The 21,358-nt window shown below is 37.5% G+C and overlaps 1 protein-coding gene across 5 annotated transcripts in view; it reads right to left on the bottom strand.

Annotated features, from left to right (window-relative positions):
* The window catches only part of PARN (poly(A)-specific ribonuclease), a 41,996-nt gene extending 20,660 nt beyond the window's left edge, over positions 1-21,336 (bottom strand). For 2 of the 5 annotated variants that reach the window (XM_059862036.1, XM_059862037.1), the window contains exons 1-19: positions 21,235-21,336; positions 20,899-20,976; positions 19,966-20,045; positions 19,548-19,615; positions 19,372-19,453; positions 18,664-18,724; positions 17,879-18,044; positions 17,601-17,666; positions 16,811-16,849; positions 14,985-15,027; positions 14,268-14,348; positions 12,356-12,412; positions 11,430-11,507; positions 10,325-10,368; positions 9,794-9,836; positions 8,056-8,131; positions 6,866-6,976; positions 6,711-6,780; positions 1,171-1,226 (exon numbers count right to left, since the gene is read on the bottom strand). In XM_059862036.1, the coding sequence (XP_059718019.1) occupies positions 1,171-1,226; positions 6,711-6,780; positions 6,866-6,976; positions 8,056-8,131; positions 9,794-9,836; positions 10,325-10,368; positions 11,430-11,507; positions 12,356-12,412; positions 14,268-14,348; positions 14,985-15,027; positions 16,811-16,849; positions 17,601-17,666; positions 17,879-18,044; positions 18,664-18,724; positions 19,372-19,453; positions 19,548-19,615; positions 19,966-20,045; positions 20,899-20,976; positions 21,235-21,253 (1,318 nt within the window). In that variant the 5' untranslated portion in view covers positions 21,254-21,336. Of the gene's footprint in view, positions 1-1,170; positions 1,227-6,710; positions 6,781-6,865; positions 6,977-8,055; positions 8,132-9,793; positions 9,837-10,324; positions 10,369-11,429; positions 11,508-12,355; positions 12,413-14,267; positions 14,349-14,984; positions 15,028-16,810; positions 16,850-17,600; positions 17,667-17,878; positions 18,045-18,663; positions 18,725-19,371; positions 19,454-19,547; positions 19,616-19,965; positions 20,046-20,898; positions 20,995-21,234 lie in introns of those variants that run through there. The other 3 variants (XM_059862034.1, XM_059862035.1, XM_059862038.1) reach the window with 3 other exon arrangements.
* Positions 21,337-21,358: the final 22 nt, after the last annotated feature.

Here is a 21,358-nt window from a genome sequence, read left to right as displayed (position 1 = left end):
CTGTAAGTTGGCCAGCAAGTGGAAGTAGCATCTTTACAAATTAGTAGCTTTGGCACTCTCTCAATGACCCAAAGTATTTACCCATTCTTCCACTCAGTATCAAACAGTTGGGGAAGGAAGATGCAATGTAATTAGATTACATTCCAGCAGAGCCAGAGCTCAATGATCTGACCACCTAACTGAATTTAAAATTAAATTTATGCCCTTACAGCATGTACTTTCCTCTCCAACTGTTACTTCCATCTCTCTAGAACTGCATTCTGTTACTATTACTCTAGGATTTAATAGAGTCATACTCCAGTTTGAGCTTTCTGAAGCAAGGAGTGGAAAATATGTCCACATCAGTACTGCTTCCAAATGGCTATAATTTCCAAGACACTGTGTATCTGATTCCTCAATATAAAATTAAGCTTTCATCTAATCAAGGACCAGACTGACCTCCAGGGCTTCACATTTTCCTAAGTCAAGGCATCAGTGGGAACCCTCATCCAAAGTTTTCCCCCTCATAATGAAACATCCCATAACAGTAAGGACATTTACATTAGTAGAATCTATTTTAATTTAAATATATTATCCACTAATTACAGCTCCAGGTCCATAAACTGAAAAAAACAGAATGGTAAAAATGTTTTAAGTAGTATTTTTCCATTATCATAATCCCATGTGGCAAAAGAATCCTGATGTTTAGGCTGAAGGTAAGGAGAGGTACTACTGCACAGCAATTCAGAAACAGTGGCCACAAGATTTTCAGAACCATGTGCTACTCACTAGGTTTGCATTCTGTATTTACTGCTGGGGTGAGGGGACAGAGTTAAGATCCCACTTTTCATGTGATATGGAGTACATAAGAATAGTAACCCAAAATAACAATAAAGCTGTTCATTTCAAACTCTCTCATTTAGTAACATTAACTTAATTTGTTCTCGTCAGCCCCCTTTATAATGCAGATTCTCTGGTCAAAGTTGGAAGAATTTCTGGGTTTACTATTTTGTTAAAAGAAAACAAGAGAGTAGACACATTTAAATAATTTCATAAGTAGCTAATAACCTGAACACAGCTGACAGATATGCTGATATCCTTGCTTTAGATATACATAATTAATCTTTACACTTCCTTCTCCAGGAAGTGTGTCAGAATGGTACTACTTTTACAATGAGAGAAGCTACTTACAGTCTGGTCCTTCCAGATTGAGATATGGTATGTCCATTACTCTCATAAGAAATAGCCTAGAAGCAAATGGAAAAGAACCTTTAGCAAATTTCTGCCTAAAGACCTTTTCCTTTTTATAGTTTTTATACATGTTTCTTCTAAAGTAGCAGAATAACAATCCCAAACTTATCCTAAGATATCTTAAAACAAAACAGACCCTCTAAGCCCAATCTCTTATCTAACAACCAGATTTCAAAGTTACTTGGCATCATGCCAGGAATTTTACATATTCAGGAAAACAAAGGCAAAAAAGGCTCAATTTGTTACTGCTAAAACCAGTAAAGACAAGTGGGGAAGGAACCTTTAATAAGTGGCAGCTCTGTGCAGTAAGAGCCCCTTGCACAGTGGGTAGTGCAAACATTGCCATCACTCTAAATACACATAAATCTCCCCATTTTCTGAGCACTTCAACATGCTTTAGACAGAATGGATCTTAAAACCCTAAAACTGCAAAAGCCATCATGACTTCTGTGGAGATAACTGGAATGAGTCTTTTCTTCTTTAACATGTATCTGAAGAGTTTCTCAGAACATTCAAGAAATGCTTTCAATAAAAGCTCTTACTCAGCTCTGAAAACTATTTCCTTCCAAAGTAAGATGAACAGCTTAAGATCCTGTCATAGGTACAGATGCCACATTGATGTTACAAAACATTTGCTGTGTATAGTGTTCACTGGAAGGCTAAAATAAATAACTTTCTCAACATAACTTTAAAAAGCTTCTAAAATGCCTATCAGATTGCAGCTACAGCATTCAACTAAGCACTAACTGATGTAAACAGCTGAGTTTTTCTAAGTACACAGACTGTTCTGTAATTCCCTAGGGATTCTTTGTGTCATAGCACACTCACTAGTAGCTCCTAACAGCTTGAATATCATGCCCTTATGATTCCCTGTATCACTGATAAGTCTACTGGAATGCACTTGTTAACTTGGTTTTGCTACAAATAGGAGAAAGAAAAAAAATGCAAACATTGGGGTAAAACATACTGTATGTCAGGTTTACAGGTGAGCCACAGGGTGTGAGAACTGGCACCAGCTGTGCCACACAAGTGGGAGGTTTTATTAAAAAAAAACCAAACAACAAAAAGTAGGTTTGTTTTAAGCCAAGTTATTATCTACTAAAAACACAATAAAAACTTCTGGGGAGAAGACCAGTTAAGCTTCCCTCCCTCAGGTTTTATCATACTGAGGAAACAATACAGTGGCCAACCACAAGAACACACTTATGACAAAAAAAATACATTTACCTGAAATTAATTAGGATTAATTTTTTATTCCCTGAGACAAATCCTACATTTATTTGTTTGGCCAAACAATTATGTCACTAAACAGCACACACACACTCACACATACTCCCTGTAATCTAAATACTGATTTTAGTATGAAGTGCACTTCAGGTGTGTAACAGAAGTAACTGCATCGTGCTGCACTAACTTCCATCACATGGATTACGAACACCGAGCTCCAACATAATCCATAATTAAGTGTCCATAACTGTGGTTCTAGGATTCTTCATATATCTGCAGAACATTTAAATTAATAAGATTTTTCTTTTCTGTATGACAGCATGAACTCTATACTGAATTAGCTCGATTCATGAAGTTGTGTGAGTTAGTGGTGTGAAAATCAGTGTCATAGCTACATTTCTTAAAAAGCTAAGCAGACCAAGCTAAAAAATTGTTATTTCCTATACTGTTTAGGGACTACAGCCAGAGGACAGAGACCCATTTCTCAATAAGAATTCTGAGGTATTTTGAGGAAGCTACTTGGAAAACAGTTGTTTCTGTGGCAAGTCAAACAGAATGAGGAGAGGAAGACCATCATTGAGCCAGTCACAGCAGTGCAGAAATAGTCTCAAGGAGTCAACATTGCTCCTCTGCACTGAGCTAGGATGAAAGTTTTCACAGCTGTGTGGTGAACTGTGCAGAGAAATGGATCTAGCTGAAAAAAGAAAACAGATTTTTTTTAAGCCAGCTCAGTTTACCAGTCCAGGTCAGTGACTACTTCAGCCACACGTGGCTGCAAGCACAGGAACAGCAACTGTTTATTCCTACAGTGAGAGTGGGAAATTATTGGTCAAACTACAAAAAAACACAATCTCATTTTGCAGTAATTTTGCTAAGAAAAGTAAATTAATATAGAAAAGCTGAGGGATTTTCAATACATGCCAGAGAACATAGCTCCCTATGAGAAACTTTCTACAAATATAGCACAAACCCAAGTAATTTGCATGGATTTTGGTTTCTGATATCCATTGTATAAAAAACATTTCTAAGCTAATGTCTGTTTCTACAGACCATGATGCTATTCAGCTCAATAAAATATGGTGTTCTCATTTCTCTACACCTCTTCCACCCCCTGCCGCCAGCTATATCAAAAGAATAAACAGCCTTCAAGCAACCCAAGGAGATACAAAAGAACATTGTCATTAAAAGTCTGTGGGGCTTGTGGATAGGGGCTGGAAGATATGGAAGAGCCATTGCTCTAAACCAGTCAAAAAATTTCAAACCAACTCGAAAGGATATGAGACAATAACAGTATCCAAATTATACACATAAGAGTTTAGATACTGCAATAAAGAGTCCCATCATCTCAACTCATAAATGTTCATTGGGGATTACTCACAGTAGACAAAACAGGATTTTTCAAAGATGTTGTATATACAATAAAGCACAAAGATTACAGAAATGCATTTCTGGAATTCCTGCCTTATTGAGTTGTTTATCATATAACTTACTGCATTATGCCTAAAAGAGCCAAACAACCCTAAGGGAAAGTCTGTTTTTAATCAGTTCCACTCTCACAAAAGCCCTAAAACTAAAGATTTTACCTATGTTCATCATTAATCTATATGAACATATATCCTGGCCATCATTTTTGAACAGCCAACCAAGAAGTTCCATAATTTGGCTGACATAATGAAAGACATCAAAATTACTCTTCAAAAGAGAATTACCTTCATTTGAAAGCTAAGTTCATAAAAATCAAAGCTTGATATTTTAAATTTTAAATTTACTAATTTAAATCACATTAGTGACAAGCCCATTCAAACAGGAAACATTTCCAAAGTCCTAGCAATGACATCAAAGTTTTATCACTAAACTGTAGTTAAGAGTTAACATCTAATATAGAGATATCTTGAAATTAAGATTTTATACACAACCCAAAAAATCGTGGTCTGTTTTAAAGAACATTTTCAAGACTATCTGGATAATAGTTTGAAATTCAAACTGAGAACACTGCTTCTAAATAGCTGCCTTACACTAAACTCCTCTGCTCAGCTTCTTTCAGGAAAAACTTGTGACACAAGGTATAACTTTCATTTGTTCAGCTTACTGTTTGCATATTGTAGTTTGTGTTTTGCTTGAAGAATATGACTACAGCACAAAGGAAAAGGTTTCCTTGTTTCTGACTGCTGCCCACAGGATCAGGTAGAACTTCTGGAGGAAGGAGGAAGATACTTCTTTTTCTCCCCAGCAGGAAGAGAGGATGCTTAGCCTGGGAAATAGTCTAGACCACAAACTAGAGACAAGTAGCAGGAAGCTGGCTGGCAGCCCAGAGCATACCTGCCAAAAAGCCCCAGAAGCAACACACTCACTAAGGGACCTTGAGGGAACTCTGAACTACAGAGCCCTGGATGCTACTACAGGTACTAAAAACACCACGTGCTGCAGACAGAGACCTGCAAGGACTGACTGAGGTGAGCAAAATACTTGTTCATTTAAACACACCACAGCTCTGACTTCTGATATGTACTTAAAGATTATCTAAAAAAAAAAAAAAAAAGTTGTCTTATTCTGGTTTGTTAGTTTTACATTACAGGAGAAAGAAAACTTGCTTGAAAAATACAAGCTTTGGTCTGCTTGCTGTAAGGAAAAGGTGAGAGAGTCTCACCTCTAGGCTCTGACTTAGGTGATGTGGCAGATATTAGTTAGAATATGGCAAAGCTTCTAAAATTATGTGAAGGTAAGACATGGCAAGTCTTCCAAGTTTCCATGATTTAAAAATAATATATAGCTTCTCTAAAACAAGAAGCTACAAGTTCTCAATAATGGCAGAATGGACAAACATTCTTTTCTTGCAAACAGTAATTTTCATTTCTTGCTTTAAAAAAAAAAAAAAAAAGGCAGCTGCTCTCCCTACAGTTTGTTAACTCTTCCTTTCTTCACAGTCAGGCAGTTAACCCTGGAGCCAGAACAGGCACAGCAGGCTTCCTCTCACTCACTCTCACAACTTTGAAATGTCACTCCTAGAGGAATGTCACATTTCAAGTACACAATTAATTTGAAAAGCTTAAATTGAATGTACTATTGTGACAGCTCTAGAGGTTGCTGTTTGTACTTGTTGCAAATATGCATTTCTAGGAAGAATTTTGGTTAATTACTGAAAAATTAACCTGCTCAATTTGCACCTACTACTTGGCATGTGTGTTGGTGTTCCAGAAAACAATCTAGTGACCAATCCCATCTTAAAATGAAATTGTGATGATCAATTCTCTCTTTACCCTCAGGATCAAATCAAGCAATCACTGTAGGTCCCTGTTTCATCTAGGGAATATTTGTAGCATCTGCTAAAGTATATGGAGGTACTGCCTCACATGTGTCAGTGTCGAGAGAATCACATAACTGCTGCCACTATAATGATATGATTTTCAGAACAATGAAAGGTGAAAGCCACTGATCACAATGATTTTCTCTTTTGTGTGGGCCATCTGAAGCTAAAATAATTAATTTTGCCAACTCCTGTATTAGAGGTTTGAAAGGATGGAATTGCTCCTAAACTTACATAGACAGAGCAAGCACTAGAATCTTTTTAATTTCAACTCCTTTTTCTTTGTGTGACAGATTGCAGCACCTTTAGAAGTTTCCTAAGGTAAAATCTACAGATTAATTAAAAGGATTGACTCTGTGCATAAAGGATTCTAGATTCCCCAAGTTTTACTTCAATTTGTTCAAGGAGTTTGCAAGAAGATCCAATTCAAAAGCAAAATATTGCTTATAGCACCATCCCATAAATCATACATGTATACTTTTATGCAATCTTAAAAATGGGTTACCCAACAATGTCAGTACCAATGCCTTGTGTTATTTGAACTGACAATACCATGGGGATATTTTAGTTTTTCCAGACTGCTGAGCACACTCAGTTTTCACTATCACCAGTTACTGAGGGTCCTACAACATAAAGAACACCTGACCAGTTTTTCTTCAGTTCCACCACTTCCAAAGCTTACTCCAGAAATAATGGCAAGGCCATTAAAGCAGTCCAGGTACTCTTCTAAGTGTCCTTTAACAGGTCAGCAGAAAGTAAACCATCGTCCTCAAAAGACAAGGTATTTACTTCATAGCCTCTCCAGCATTGCCAGTATGAATCAGAAAGCCAAAAAAACTTCAGTTTAAAGAAAAATGCAGTTAGTTATTGATTCCACGGCTAGAGGGAGACCTGCTGAAGCTGGTGTTGTACTTCCTTGTTTGAGCAGATTTTTTATACAGCTACTTACTTGTTAAAAAATGGTTCAATGAGTTTTGATCTAGCAGACACATGGTTTTTCGGAGGACTGAGGAAAGAACCTGATGAATGAAGAATAAATTCAGTATGTAATAAGCAGCTACAGAGAGCACCAGGAAGAAGGTTTGGAAAAGATTTCACATGTACCTAGGAAATTAGCCATGGAAATGAAGCACAGTCCAGTAATGTAAGCATCATATCCTGCTTCATGGAGTTGTTCAGATGCTGTATCATATCTTGGAAATCCTTCTGCACTTTCTGAGGGGAAGAAGACATTTATAAATATCAGAGAAGATAAATATAGTCCTGTAGGCTTATTTTGTTAGAGCATAACATCATTTGGGGAAATTTATAAATTTATACAACTTTCAGAATCTTTGAATTAAGTTCTTAAAAAAGCAGTTTTGTTTGGCATTTTAAAAAAAGAATAGGTTCATAAGATGGAAAGTCCCATTAAAAAGCCCTCAATTCCCAGACCTGCTCAGCCAAAATGGAGCATTAATTGTAACACAGTGACAGCAGAATTCCCCACAAAGAGTCTCTTTTCTCCTGACTCGCATTTAAGAGAACAGTCTAATTAAAAGCTTCACTATTAACCAGATAGATAGGTCAGATTTTTCAAGATATTTACATGAAGACTAAACTGAGTGATTTAAAGATGTCTTTATTGACAAATGTACTTGGTGTTTATGCTCTGCACATTCAGCAATAAAAAAAAGTTCTGCTCATCTTGATTTTGATCAAGCATTGAAACTTTCCCTTTCAACATACTCCACTCTACAGTATTGCTCTCCCTTCTCTAAATTAGCAGCTTAAGAAAAATTCCAGCACCTTGAGCTAAGCTTGCCCTTTGATTAAATATCCTTCTATTCACCTCAAAGCAAAAATCCCTTTTTCCTACTAAAAGAACTTTAGTAATTTCTAGAACACACACAACTGGTCACTGCTGTATAAGTTTTCTTAGTTTTGTTTGTCCAAGAGCCTCCTGGAGTGCTCTGGCTTTGATCTAAAGGACAACCACCAAATGAAAGTTTTGAACAAATTTCAAATTAATTCCCAAAAATCAACCTAAAAGAAAACAAATCCATCATTAGAAGATGATGAAACTGCTGTTCACTGAACTCATCCATTCTTTTCTGTCTAGATTGCTATGAAGTTCCAGGTATACCTCTAACTATAATTGCACTCTATGCTGTCATTTAAAGTCCCTTAAATTGTGCTGTCATTTAAAGTCCCTTCATCAAAACACTAAGTATTAGCAGGGAATTTATATTTTAGACCAAGAACAAAAATAATCAAAACATTTCAGAAATAAGAGCATTTTGATATATCCTTACCAACTTTAGGAGGGCTGAATGGAACCTCTTTTAAACGTTTTTCCAGTTCTGCAAGTGATGTATTATTAATGAGCTCCTGCAAGAAAAACTATCATTAATTGAAAATGCCAAGCACATTTTCCCTGGAAACTGAAATCAAACAGGATCAAATGAGTATTTACTGCTGCCACCTGGTGTTCTCTAAGGATTTACAGAAAGCCCTATTTCAAACTAATGCACCAGAGGTGTGTCAAGACAAATTTCAGTTACCTTGCCTCACTTGCATCATAAGCATTTATTAATGCTGTTCAGAATTATTGAGGGATTATGCCAAAGTAATTTCTGTTTGAATCTGGTTTCATGCAGGGTACACGTGGCAAGGGAAAAAGCAGCACAAACAGCAGGGCAAATATTCTAAATACTGATCATAATGGTTGAAGGCATTCAAGGTGAGTATTGAAATGTGCTTGCTGACTGGACATTCTTGAATAGTTTTACAAGTGTAAACACTGCTGATTGAAAGTAATACAGAGACAGTGAAAGAAGTCTGACAATCAGAAGCTGCTCCGACACATGAACTTAGTTGAGCAGCATCAGTGAATCTACTGATGAATTATATGCATAAAATAAAGAGCCACAAAGATGTATTACACATTAATTCCTTACTGAAGTTCCTCATCAAATATATGTTGTCAGTCAGTACAATGGAAACATGCAGAATCAACAGCCAGAGAAAACAAAATATGTCACACAATCTTTCTTAAAGTTGTCTGAGATCTATGAGGACCAGATTTCCTTTGATTCTTAGGTGTTTACACTCATCAAGTCTGCAGACTGAAAAGTTATAAAGAACTAAGTACAATGAACTAGCTCAATTGATGTACTCATTTGGCATCCCAAAAGCAGGGTTTCATAACAACAGGCTAACAACCCAAGTATGTGCTGTAGAATCACAAATATCAATACAGCTGTACCAAACATAAAACTTGTGGAGGTTTCTTTCTTTTCAGAATGCCAGAGCCTCTGTTCTTACCACAGCAGTGTGCAACACAAACCTGACAATACCTAAAAGTGAATTTAATAGCACTTCTTTATGCAATGCTCTAGAGTCACAGAGCTATGCACAAAGAGAGATGCTGCTTCCTCAGCATGTTTTTTAATTAATTCAAGGGCACACGGGAAAACAAAAGCTTATGAACACTTATGTCAATACTTCTTTAGAGGAATAAAACTCATGCTGTAAGAGATTTTAAGAGAAACCTGTAATTTTTTTTTCCTCCTGCTGACTACCCACTGAGAAAAGACCACAAGAGAATCTAATGATGATAAAGCATTTTTCCAGACAAATCTAAGTCAGCATTCACAGTACTCTAAGGCTTTGAATATACAAGCAGCTTCTAGATCCTATTTGTTCATGAACAGCACTTTTTTTATTTCCTGAGGGGACATTCTTCTTAACAAGAAGAAAATAATCTACTAATCACATTTTACCTAGCAAAAACTCTACATATTTTGGAATCCAAAGCTGCCAAGTAACCATAAAACTTCAAACAAAAGTGAAAAAAGTCACTAGTAGGAAAGTAAAAATTTGCATTCTATAAATTCTGTAAGTTTAAATAAGGGGTAAAGAAAAATCATTCATCTACAATAAAAGGAGCAACACAGAAAATATTATTCAACATCTTTCTCCACAAATATTTCAATACACATGTATTAATGCAATTTTGTATCTTCAAATCATTCTATAATATTAACTTACCTTAAAAGGTTGTGTACTTGCCATCAGTTTAGTATCCAGTAACCTAGAAACAAAATAAGAGCTAAATAGGATGAAACAGAAGAATGCCCATTTTGCCAAATCCTCAGAACATGTTTTAGTGTATTAGCTGGGAAACAGCAGATACACCCTACTGAAAGTTACTACTGGATTTGGAACAGCCAAAACATTCCTTGGCTTTGATCAGCATGAAAAAGGACAGCAACCAATGAACAGCAAGAGATGTAAATAACTAGTAGCAAATAAATCTTGTTCCAAATGAAGTGTAGATTCAAAACCCCAAACATCATGCCAAACCCACGGGAATGGCAAGGTGCATCTATTGCCAAGAAATGAACCAACAACACTGCTTTTCTGAAAAAAAAAAGCTGCTCAAATTTACTTTAAAATTGTATTTATCTAACTTGATCCCAATTTCTTTTCCAGTAACAGCTAGGGTACAGGGCTAGGACAAAAAACATCAGCTTGCTATAACTATACTGAAATGGTTGAAAGTTTGAACTAAGAACTTACCGGGGAAAGACACATGACGTTACTTCCTTGAACTCACTTAGGTCCTAATTTAACATTAAACCAGAACATAAAATCCAAGTCAGTGAACTGTTTACACTCTTGGGAGGACAGAGAGCAGTAGCTACAATTATCCAAACAGCCTCTAAAAGTGAGCTACAGTAACTGAATTGTCACTGTAAGAGATCTATTTGTCAGCACTACCACAGACACCACCCGCAATTACACATAACTACAGACTACGTATTTCTGATTTGTCTGTCATTAGTAATAAAATGTTCATACCCTAGGCTACTTCTGATTCCAGCCCAATTAACAGTTCTTAAGTGTTCCCAGCATTTTGTATTTCAATGGAATATAAGCAGTCACTCCAGGTATGCAGGGACTGCCTACAGATTTAGATCTGCCAAGGGTCAAAAATACAGGAACTACTGACAATTGCTTACATTCCAACAACATCCAACTGGTCCCAAACTTCTTTTTCCTATCTTATGATCAAGTCTTTCCCCAAACACCATGTGAGCCATCCTTCCAATGAGACCTTTGGCTTCCTCAGGCAATGGTTTTGGTGCCAATACACTGCTTAGTTTAACTGAATAGTCCAGTCATGAACTGTTAGACAGCTCTGCTGCAGCCAAAGTGCTCCCTCCAATTATTGTGACATATAACTCTTATCTCAGTGAACATCATTCTGCTACAAGACTGCTTATCATTTCAGAAAGTGTATTATTTTATTTAAAACCACACATTCCCATTTTGTAAACTACAAAGGAGAAAATGCCACGTAATTGTGCTGAAGCTCCACACCAGTATCTTATAACACAGTCAGTTAAATATACCTGACATAAGCAAAAACCACAATTCTACTATCTGATTTGAACCTTTTAAAAATGCAAAGGAGAACAATCCAACTAAACTTTCTACAAAAATATTTATAGCAATAAGGCAGTAGCCCAGAAGTACCAAACAGATTTTTTTTAAATACTTTTTGACACTTATTCACAGGCTGACCAATTCTTCCATTCAGGAGAAAGTGTGGAGATAATATTAAAAGACAAATTCATTAAGGCATTTATTTCATCATCTGAACACTCAAAAGATTACTTACATCAGGCAGGGGGCAATAGAACTGATGTATGGTATGCATAACATCCAGCAGCATGTTGTGCCCAATAACAAGTTTGCCCTGTGAAAATAACATTAAATGTCTGTTACATTTCCAGTCCTGGCCATGGCAAAGGGCATCTGTGAAAACCCTATCCCAGATGCCAGCCAAGGGCACATAGGAACAAGAACACATCAAACCTCCCCATTTGCTCTCTGCCTGCCCCACACACTCCTTCATTCTCTCAGAGCAGCCACTTTTTCCTCTACTCTCACCATTTCTCACAGGCTTTCACAGCAGCCTCAGATGTTGAGAAGATGCACTAGAACAGCTATTAGGCTTCCAAAATGTAATCTATTGAAGAGTGAAGTCAAGGCATTTCTCCATCCATTACCTTTTAATTTACTCATACAACAACACACAATATATTCCTTATGGTTATAACATACTATAGTTATTAAAGGCATGGTCTGGCTTCTCACAGTGCAGAACCTTTCATGCCAGATTTTGTACAAGCAAGCTCTTTGAAAAAGCTCAAGCAGTTTTTTTAATGTTAACTTTGATTCATTTGACATGATAACAGTCCTTCTTTGACAGCCTTTAACTGCCAAGAAAAAAAAGGAAAAAAACACCAAAATCTTTTCAGAACAGGGAAAGAAAGACCCACCAAAGCTTATTTACCTAAGAGCGCTAAGAAATGGCTATTCTTGACTCTTACAGATAGTAAGATTCTTCATGTCATTCTTTAGTTTGAGCTTACTTAACCTACTACACTCAACCACTGTAAAACATGAAACAACATAAACCTCAAGTGTCACTTTAACTTATATTTCATCTTCTCCTCCAAAACGTAACAGCAAAAGAATCCTTTCTTTGAATTATTATTTTTTCTTACAAACAAAGGTAGGTTAAAAATCACATTAACTTACAGAATTAGCAATGGCATGAACAACTCTGGAAAATCCTACAGCATCATTCAATTCTTCCTGTAAGCAAAGATTCTGACATTAGTGAGACACAAATACTGCCACAACTGTACCTGCCAACTGCCAGCTCCCAGCTCGCCTCAAACAGTTTCTCAGACATAGCCAAGAACAGAACATGAAGGAAATGTCAGTATTTGGAAGACAGAAGAGGTTAAAGCAGGATGCTGCTCACAGGATTTCCATTTTATATGTAGCTCTAGTTCACTGTCAAGTAGGATGAGTCACAAACTGCTGTCATGGGTTGCCCCTGGACAGAAGCCAAGCAGCCACCCTGCCCTTTGCTCACTCCCCTCACCCAAAATTCAAAGGCAGACAATAAGATTTGTGGATAAGTATAATGAGAGCCCATCCCCTCCAGCCTCCTTGCTTTTGGAGGAGGGTGGGAGGGAAAGCCTTGACACCGTTCAAGTGCTGTTCAGCAGGAGACAAAACACACGGATGGTACCACTGGTGTTTTAGCCACAAAGCAAAGCACAGCAAAATACAGGCTGCTGCAAAGGAGGGTGACTTCTCCCCAGCCAGAGCAGTAACAGCTGCAGTCAGTTCATTGTCAGCACGTGATCTCCAATAGGGCTCAGCAGCTATGACACTGCCAACAGCTCGGAAGGTATTACAATTAACCTACATATTTTCAGCTGTACTTTTTTACATATACTGTTACATGTGCAACAGGTTGAATCCTGATTGTCACTCCTATTAAATCAGACCATACTTTTATGCTACCACAGACTGAGGAAGAAACATTCTTCATTATTTATATAAACAAAACCAAGGAGAAATATTAAAATGTGCAACTCAACTTATATAACGCTGTAGTTGTATAAACTGACTTTTGATTAATTTGGGGGGTTCTGACTATAGCACAAATTGTTCTGAAACAGGTTTTTCTTTCTCAGGTCTAGAGAAGCAATTTCTGCCTTGTGTTATCTGTCTTTATTCAACCAGAACTAAAATTTTATAAAAACATTCACTGTTACTTTAGTTCAGCTCTGAATACTGCTAGATTGAGGAAGTAATATCCCCACTAAAAACACTTCAGAAAAACCTGCTGTAGTAGGAAACTGCTCCTGACCTGCTTCTGGATAAAGAGATGTCACTTTAGTTAATGTCTCTTTAGATATCTCTTTCCCTCTTAAAAGGCTTTCTGCATATTATTTGCTCCACCCAAACTGATTTTATCTGGATATATGAAAGCACAAATCACAGGAGTTTGATCAGTAACTCCCACAATTCAAGTCTTATGACTTCCTGAAATTTGTATCACTCAGTAAGCAAAATAAAAGTCTAATAAACAGAGTGTATTAAAGTCTAATAAAGTAATAAAGTCTAATAAATCAGAGTGTCTGAGTACACGAGGTGTGACCTCCTGGTCAGTTTGTTACCACAGCAGTAGTGTACAGCGTGGTTCTATCAAGAAATGACACATTCACAGTACAGGACACTAATTCAGCCAACCAAGAGCAAGCAAGCTTTGTAAGAGAAGGGGAGACTGTGAATCCAAACCATGTAACAACTTGTTCAAGAATTTCTGCAAGAAACTGATATTTTCTCTTACTGGGACACACTTCTGTGAGAGCGGAGAGTCATATGAGGAGGTAGTCACTACTCCAGAATACTTATTCAGTATTCCACAAATTCTGATTTTTGGAAAATTTTTAGAGTGCCTCGCAACTCTTTTTGCTCTGTTGCAAGGCCTAAGTTATCTGGTAGAATTTATAAACTCAAATTCAGCCAGACACAGCAAACCAAAGGGAAACAATACCAAACCCTATCCTGCATTTTTGCACTGCTGAGTGAAGTCAGAGATTCTCACCCTTCCTCTCTCACATAAACTAATGGAATGGAATTTTATTACCTGTTCTTTTGCTTGTTTCTGCTGCTCTCTTCTTTTTCGTTCTTCTTCATCTACCTTAGTAATAACAATATATCTCTCCTTCTAAAACAAAAAATGTATAGTTTGAGGAATGACTCTGAGAAGTTCAGATTTAAGGCTGCTGCAAGTTTCTGTAAATTTACACCGTAAAGAAAACTGTCATACCTCAGCAGCAGTTACTTGGCAACACACCTGCTTCTATTGTAGGCACCACATTATCACCTACTCCCAGAAGCCTATTTTAGAAAGCTGTATTTGCTTCATCCCCCAAACCTAATTTTTCACAAACCCACTTTTTACTTCCCAAAAAAGATTATCAGCATTTCTTTGTAAATAGTTTGTTTCAAATACCTTTTGAAGCAGAGATCTATGCTGGTAAGAGAGGACACAGCACGTGATGCTGCTGGTTTTCCTCCGAGATCACAACCTGCTTTTCACTAATACTGAACATCAGACCCATTGTATTTTAAAACACCTTTTACTATCCATTTAAAAAGTAATATTAAGCCACACAAATACATGCCCACACTCCATATGTTGGTCAGATAGAAACTAGTTCACTGTATTCAATTTAAAATGCTTTGAATTTGCATAAAAAAAGCTCAAGTTAGATCTAAAAATCAGGAGAGATGGTGAAACTGAGAAATACAATTTCCTTTCAACAGAACAAATGTTAGAGGCAATAACAGGCCTAGCTACCTTATCTGACTCCAGAGTTTCCACGTGGATACCTTTTGGATATCTACATCAAAACAAATGAAAAGTAAATATTAATAGTTATTCACTTGGCATTTAGCATATTGAAACCACAACAGTAATTTAGTAATTTCATGTCTCATTATTTCTATAAGTCTTAGGCGTAAAAGAACTATTAGAAGTTTCTTTTTAATTTAATAGTGCAACATTTGAAGCAATTTGAGGCTCGTTTAACTGGCCTCCTTACATTACCTAACAGTAACTGGCACTTATACAATTTCCCATGCTATTGTTGTGGAACCTGTAATTTCTTATTTTGGTGATATTAAGTAAACATTATATAGATATTTCATCACAATCTAGAATCTTTGCTTTCAAGAAATCCAAAACAAGAGTGCTCTCATTTACTTGCAACCCCAAGACAACTTCTCTGAAGACAGCATCTCTTTAACATACCACTTATTTGAGGATTTATTAACAAGCTTGAACTTTCTGCTACCGGTAGATTTTAGTAGGGATTATTAACTCAAATGTCATCACCTCTGCTACAGGGTTGCATCACACCACTACAATCATATTTAATTTCCAAAATAACACCATTCACAGAGCGTCCAACTGATAGCAAAAGTAAGAGAATATTGCCTTTTCCTGCTTAACCAGTAGCAATTACTCTCATCATCTCATTATAATAAACTAACCACAACTGCGCAACCACTTCAGAACCAGCAAGTTTCCTTGTCCTCTGGCTACTCCCAAAATTAGTACTGGAGAGCACACTCCAAACACTGCTGTGACTCCTCACACAGTTTTGAGCCTCCATCTCATTTAGGAGCTGCCTCACGCCACAAACCTTGGATTCATCAAAACACTGATGCACAAGAGAATACTTCAATAAACGACCTGCAAAGAGGTCAGGACACAAGGGCAATCAATAAGTTCATTCTTCTGCTTTAATTAGCTACATGCTACCTTCACAGCTTGCTTTTTCTCTCCAATACACACACACACACAGTGTACACCGCTGTACTCTCATAAAGCAACACTGCTGAATGTTAAAAAAACACAAGAACACATTCTTCCATCCACTCAGAGAAGATGCAAGGATAAGTATCAGACAAACATAAAAGTACACGCTACCGGAAGCTACAGACACGTTAAAAGAATGACTGAAAAACTGTTGAAAACACGTTTGCTTTTTTTCAGCTTAGGTCTCGAGCTCATTTCTTGAGATCCCATTTTCTAGACAGAAGCTTTATTTTATCTGCTTCCAGTGTATGCAACACTGAATTAACTAAACATACAAAAAAAAAAAAAAGACTTGCATATTTTCCACATCTTACTACTGCAGTCAGAACAGTGACAATCTTACACTAAAGCCTTGGAGTTTCTCCTGAGGCTTAAGAGATACATTTAGGCAATATACTAAGTTATCAGAAGTGCTTATGCTTGGCATCCAACAGAAAACTATAACCATACCACTACCTACTATAGAACTACTATTTTTTCAGTTAAAGCCCACAATCTGTATAAGCACATGCACTTTCTGCTCACTAAAACCTAGCATGCTGCATTTGTTACATAATTCTAGGCTGTGCTGTTCTATTCAGAGATTTTACAAAGGATAAAACAAATACTAAGCTTTAATATCTAAATTAATCATCACAAATAAGTTTAATGCAATTCATCTTCAGAACATTACAGAAGTCTTCTTTTAAAGGGAAAAATATAGTCTAAATCAATCATGGCAAGGTTAAGTAGATATATCTTACCCAGATTTCTTATCAAAAGTACTAAAAATATACAGTAAGGCAGTATTACCAGTAACTTACTTCCAGCTCAAGGTCTGATAAATTAATTTCCTTTGAAACCTATAATCAAAAGGCAATCGTGTTACTAACAATCCTTTTACAGAGTGTCTCCTAGGAATGATTTCCGGTTTAAGCTGACTGTGTTCATTTGCAGAAAGATTTTTAAAGCAAGAGTCACTGCTAGCAGAACTATAGGCTAGGAAGAAATTTACAGAATTCTGATGTTCAGCTGCCAAACTGTAAAAGCACTTACACCATGTTTTAAAGTCACCCATGTATCTTCTCATCAGAGAGTATTCTGTATTCATGATCACTCAATACAGGTACAGATGGTATATTATCCCCAGCTTCACCATGTTTTACTATTCCTAAATTAGTTGCTTAAAATTTTTTTTAAATAATCATACTCGCCAAATATCTAATTTCCAAAGCTAAATAGAATTTTGGGAAGGAAACTTACTAAAAACACTGCCAACTGTGAACCAATAGCTCAATAGATTTGAAAAGTTTCTTTATAAAATGAATCTCCAAGGCTTATGGATCACTTCAGCAGTAACAAAAGGCAGCTCACATATACAAGACATCTCTTGACTATACTTAAAATATTTTGCCACTACGTGCAGAAGTTACAGCTCAAAATAAATTACAACCCCTGTATACATTACTACATATTCTCAACATTCAAAAATTAGTCAAATGTAGATTTTGCTACAGTTAACCCAAGTAAACATATTCTTCCCTGTCACTCCCCTCATTCTATATGACTAAACTAAAAAAAATTCTTAGAAGAAGTGCAATTTCAGAAACTGACCCTGTACATGGCTCCAGTTCCAAACTTTCACTTTCTTCATTCTTTAATAAGTCTTCTATCTGTTCCCTGGAAGAAACAGATTATTTGCTTCTGTATCTACTATTTCATTTTTTGGAAGTTTACAGCTGTCCCCAAAAGACAAGAAAATACTTCATAACAAAAATAGCAGCATTTTACAAGCAGAAAAATAATAGAAATGGCTTCAACATGTGAAAATATCACTACTGTTAATATTTTAGTTTTAACAGCATCAGAGGATATTAAACAGGGTTACTTACACGACTTTCTCTACAAATTTCTTCTGATCTTCAGGAATTGTTACAGGGCACTTTGTGGAATTAGGAGAAATGTATGACAGAGATCCTGCCCCATTGGCTTGAGAACGTTTTTCATCATACTGTTCCCTTAGCTGTCTCTCTTCTTCCTGATTTAAATATGGAATTCCTAAGAAAAAAAGGAAAAGCTCATCATAATTAGAGGCTAATTAGGGATGTATAGGGATTCAAGCATTTGCCTCTGTTACACTCCTGCCGACTGCAAGCAAACCCTTCCCTTTCAGTGATCTGCAGTAGATGTGTGTCTGTCCAGCCTCCCAGCAGGTGCCAGGTGAGCTGGTAGCACTGCACTACCTCTGCACAAGGCATGAGCCCCAGCAGTGCAGAGCTGCAGGTCACAACCACTGAAGCATTGAGCACTGCTCTCTTGCTCTGTGCATCACCAATAACAGACTGCAGCAGCCCCAAGCACAGTGCACTGGGATCCCTTTCCTAGGCATTCCTACACCTTGTTACTCTCTATTCACACTTTGCCTCCATAAAAACAAACCAACCAAGCTGTCATGTTAGTGAGAATTCTGTTCTGCTGAACTATGCAGCGAATTCTTAGAAAGGGAGTTACCATCAGCACAACAGTAGACAGGATAAGAATAATTCAAGAACTTCACTATGTGTTAAAGCAGTATCATGGATGGCAGCCTTTTTTCTTTTGCAGAAAACAATGAAAGGTGTCATCACAAATTTTGCAGACATTGAAAGAAATTGAAAACAAACCAAAAACAACTCACCATTGCGAAAAACTTTATTAAAATCAAATCCTTGGTTTGCTAAAAAATCTATACTTGAACTCTGCAACAAGAGAAAAAGGCTTTACAATTGGCAAAAGTAGCTGTGGCATCAGTTAAGTTATTTTCACACTTTTTAAGAAATTATACAAAGTCCAAAGCCAAGAACAACCAAGTTTGCAACCCTAAAGAAGCCACTGAGAGTTTAAGCTCTGCTACTTTTCTTATTTATTTTCAACTTCCATAAGGTACAAGAACCATGAATATGGTAAAGGATAAAGATGAAAGAACAAACTATGTGGAGAGAGGAAACAAAAGAAAGCAAAATGTGGTCCAGGAGAACGAATCTGAGACCAAAAAAATGTTGGCAATTGCCTAGGAAGCAGTGAAAGCAAGATAAGAAGATGAGAAAAAAGGATCAAAAAAGCAAGAAAACTGGAAGTTCAATGAGAAGAGGGAAAAAAACTGAATCATTTTGCCAAGTTTGGAACACTATCTCAAATTCCAGAAATCACACATAACAAGATTTAAAAACTGAATTCAAGGATATTCCCTTCAAGCTCCCATTTTTGAAACAGCTCTTAACTGATGCTTATTTATTTTATAAGAAAAAAAACCCAACCCAGAAAGTTACATTATTCTACCTTTTAAGCTGAAGCTTGTTTTAGGTATACCATAACCAAAAAAAAATTAAACTGTATTTCTACTAACCTGACAGACAAACTTGACATCTGGTGAATTTCTGTTAAAGGGTTTTGGAAAAATATAGAAATTAAATGACTTCATTATATACCTGTAGAAAAGATGAGTTACATGTCAATACAGATTGTCAGTATTACTTTAGAAAATCCTCAATTAAGAAAACAAGAAATAAGAGAATAACATACTTTTCTTCTGTGTCGTCATACTTAAAAGTGCAAAGGCCAAACTGAAAGAGCAAAAAATCCATGGAATGCTGTAAAATGAAAGAAAAATTTTGCATGAGAATAAAACGTACACATTTAAACATTACCAGGGTGCATCCTCATATGATTTCTCTCCATTTCAAAATAAAGTGAATCATCTTAACCAATGTTCATTTAGCTGGCAATCTGAAAGTAAACACATCACAGTTTTTCTGCTAGTTTTCATCCCCATTTAATCATCTTACTGTTGACCCAAGATAACTTTAGCACGCAGTTCCATTCCACAAATAGACAAGAACTGAGTGAAGTTCCCTTTCTCTTTCCTCCTGCTGGTCACACAAACAAGATGCTACACCAACAGCAGCTTCAGTTTTCATTTCAGTCCATGTAAACACTTTACCTTTTTAAGTTTCTGATACCTTTCTTCTGGAGTGTCAAAGCCATTTGTTAATGCACTAACTGAAGGCCCATCACTGATCCCTGAAAAAGCAGAACATATTTTGCTTTGCGTAAGCTTTTCAAAATCAACCACAGCAAAGAAATGCAACAACCGGCAATTTGAGAAAAATGCTTTCACTTAAAGTATGTTTTACAAGTATTTACTTTGAGGAAAATACTACTGCAATAAGCCACACATTTTAATAGGGGTGTTCTAGAAGTAAAATTCTTCTGCAAAAGCTCTGTCATTCTAGCTCCTACTCAACATGTCAGTAGCAGGCCAAGACCTACCAATATCCTAATGTAAATGGGCTTTACAACACAATGCAGGATCAAAGCCAAACTAAAAATGGGAAGAGTGTTGCCCAGAGATTTATTGAATAACTTAGTCGCCTTAAGCAATATGCAACAAGTGTACTTCCACAAACACCACATGTAACAAAACCTAGTCTCATCAGTGAGCTGAACTCTGCATCTCAAAAGTGAAGTACCGACTAAAGCACCTCTCTGCTGCACATACCCTCAGGGTTTCACAAGCACACACGCTCTTAGCGCTGCCTTTCCCTGTCCAAACACTTGCAGGATCTTCCTCACTTATCCCCATCTATTGCTTTCATGGCACACATAGCACCTTCTGTTTTTTTTTTTTTACCTTGAGCTGCAACAACTATCAGCGGTCGTGCTGAAAGACTACTGTGGGAGCACAAGCATGACATGGAGCTTTGACCAAAGCCCTGCTATCGCACATGTAACAGGTGGTTTAATCACTCTGTGGTGGCCTCAGCTTTAGCTTTTTCAAGCCAACCCTGAGACGCATCACAGGAGCGAACTTGGGCACCGAGGTCAAACCAGAGACTACCAACAATTCACAATTACAAAACAGGTGCAACTGTACCTGAAAACTCTCCATCGATGGCCAGGAAGTCGGACTCTTCAATGGCTTCATACACTTTGTTTAGATTATCCTTAAAATCTGCGGGTAAAGGGTTAAAACACACTTGAGACTACAAACGACATCCTCCGGCAGCCCGGCGCCCCTCAGGGCCTGCCCGCCGCCCCCTCAACCTCGGGGCTGCGCCTCATGGGTGAGCGGGGCAATGGGGACCCCTTCGCCATGAAGGAGCGCCTGAGGCCGGAGCGGCCACCAGCCCAGGGCACGGACGCCGGGACACCGGAACAGCTTAGCGCCAGCGGCACAGAGCTCGGGACGCAGAGCCGGGTGGTCACTCACTGCTCCTGATCACCTCCATCCCGCGTCCCCGCCCGCCGGAGCTTGGCCCGGCACCGCCCGGCACCGCCCGCCGCCGCCGTCGCCGAGCGCTTCCGGGGCCGCCCCGCGCGCCGCACGTGAGCGC

Source organism: Haemorhous mexicanus, chromosome 17 (assembly GCF_027477595.1).
Source record: "Haemorhous mexicanus isolate bHaeMex1 chromosome 17, bHaeMex1.pri, whole genome shotgun sequence".
NCBI lineage: Eukaryota > Metazoa > Chordata > Aves > Passeriformes > Fringillidae > Haemorhous > Haemorhous mexicanus.
The sequence above is the reverse complement of the archived record's forward strand: the minus strand, read 5'-3'. Positions and strand labels throughout refer to the sequence as shown.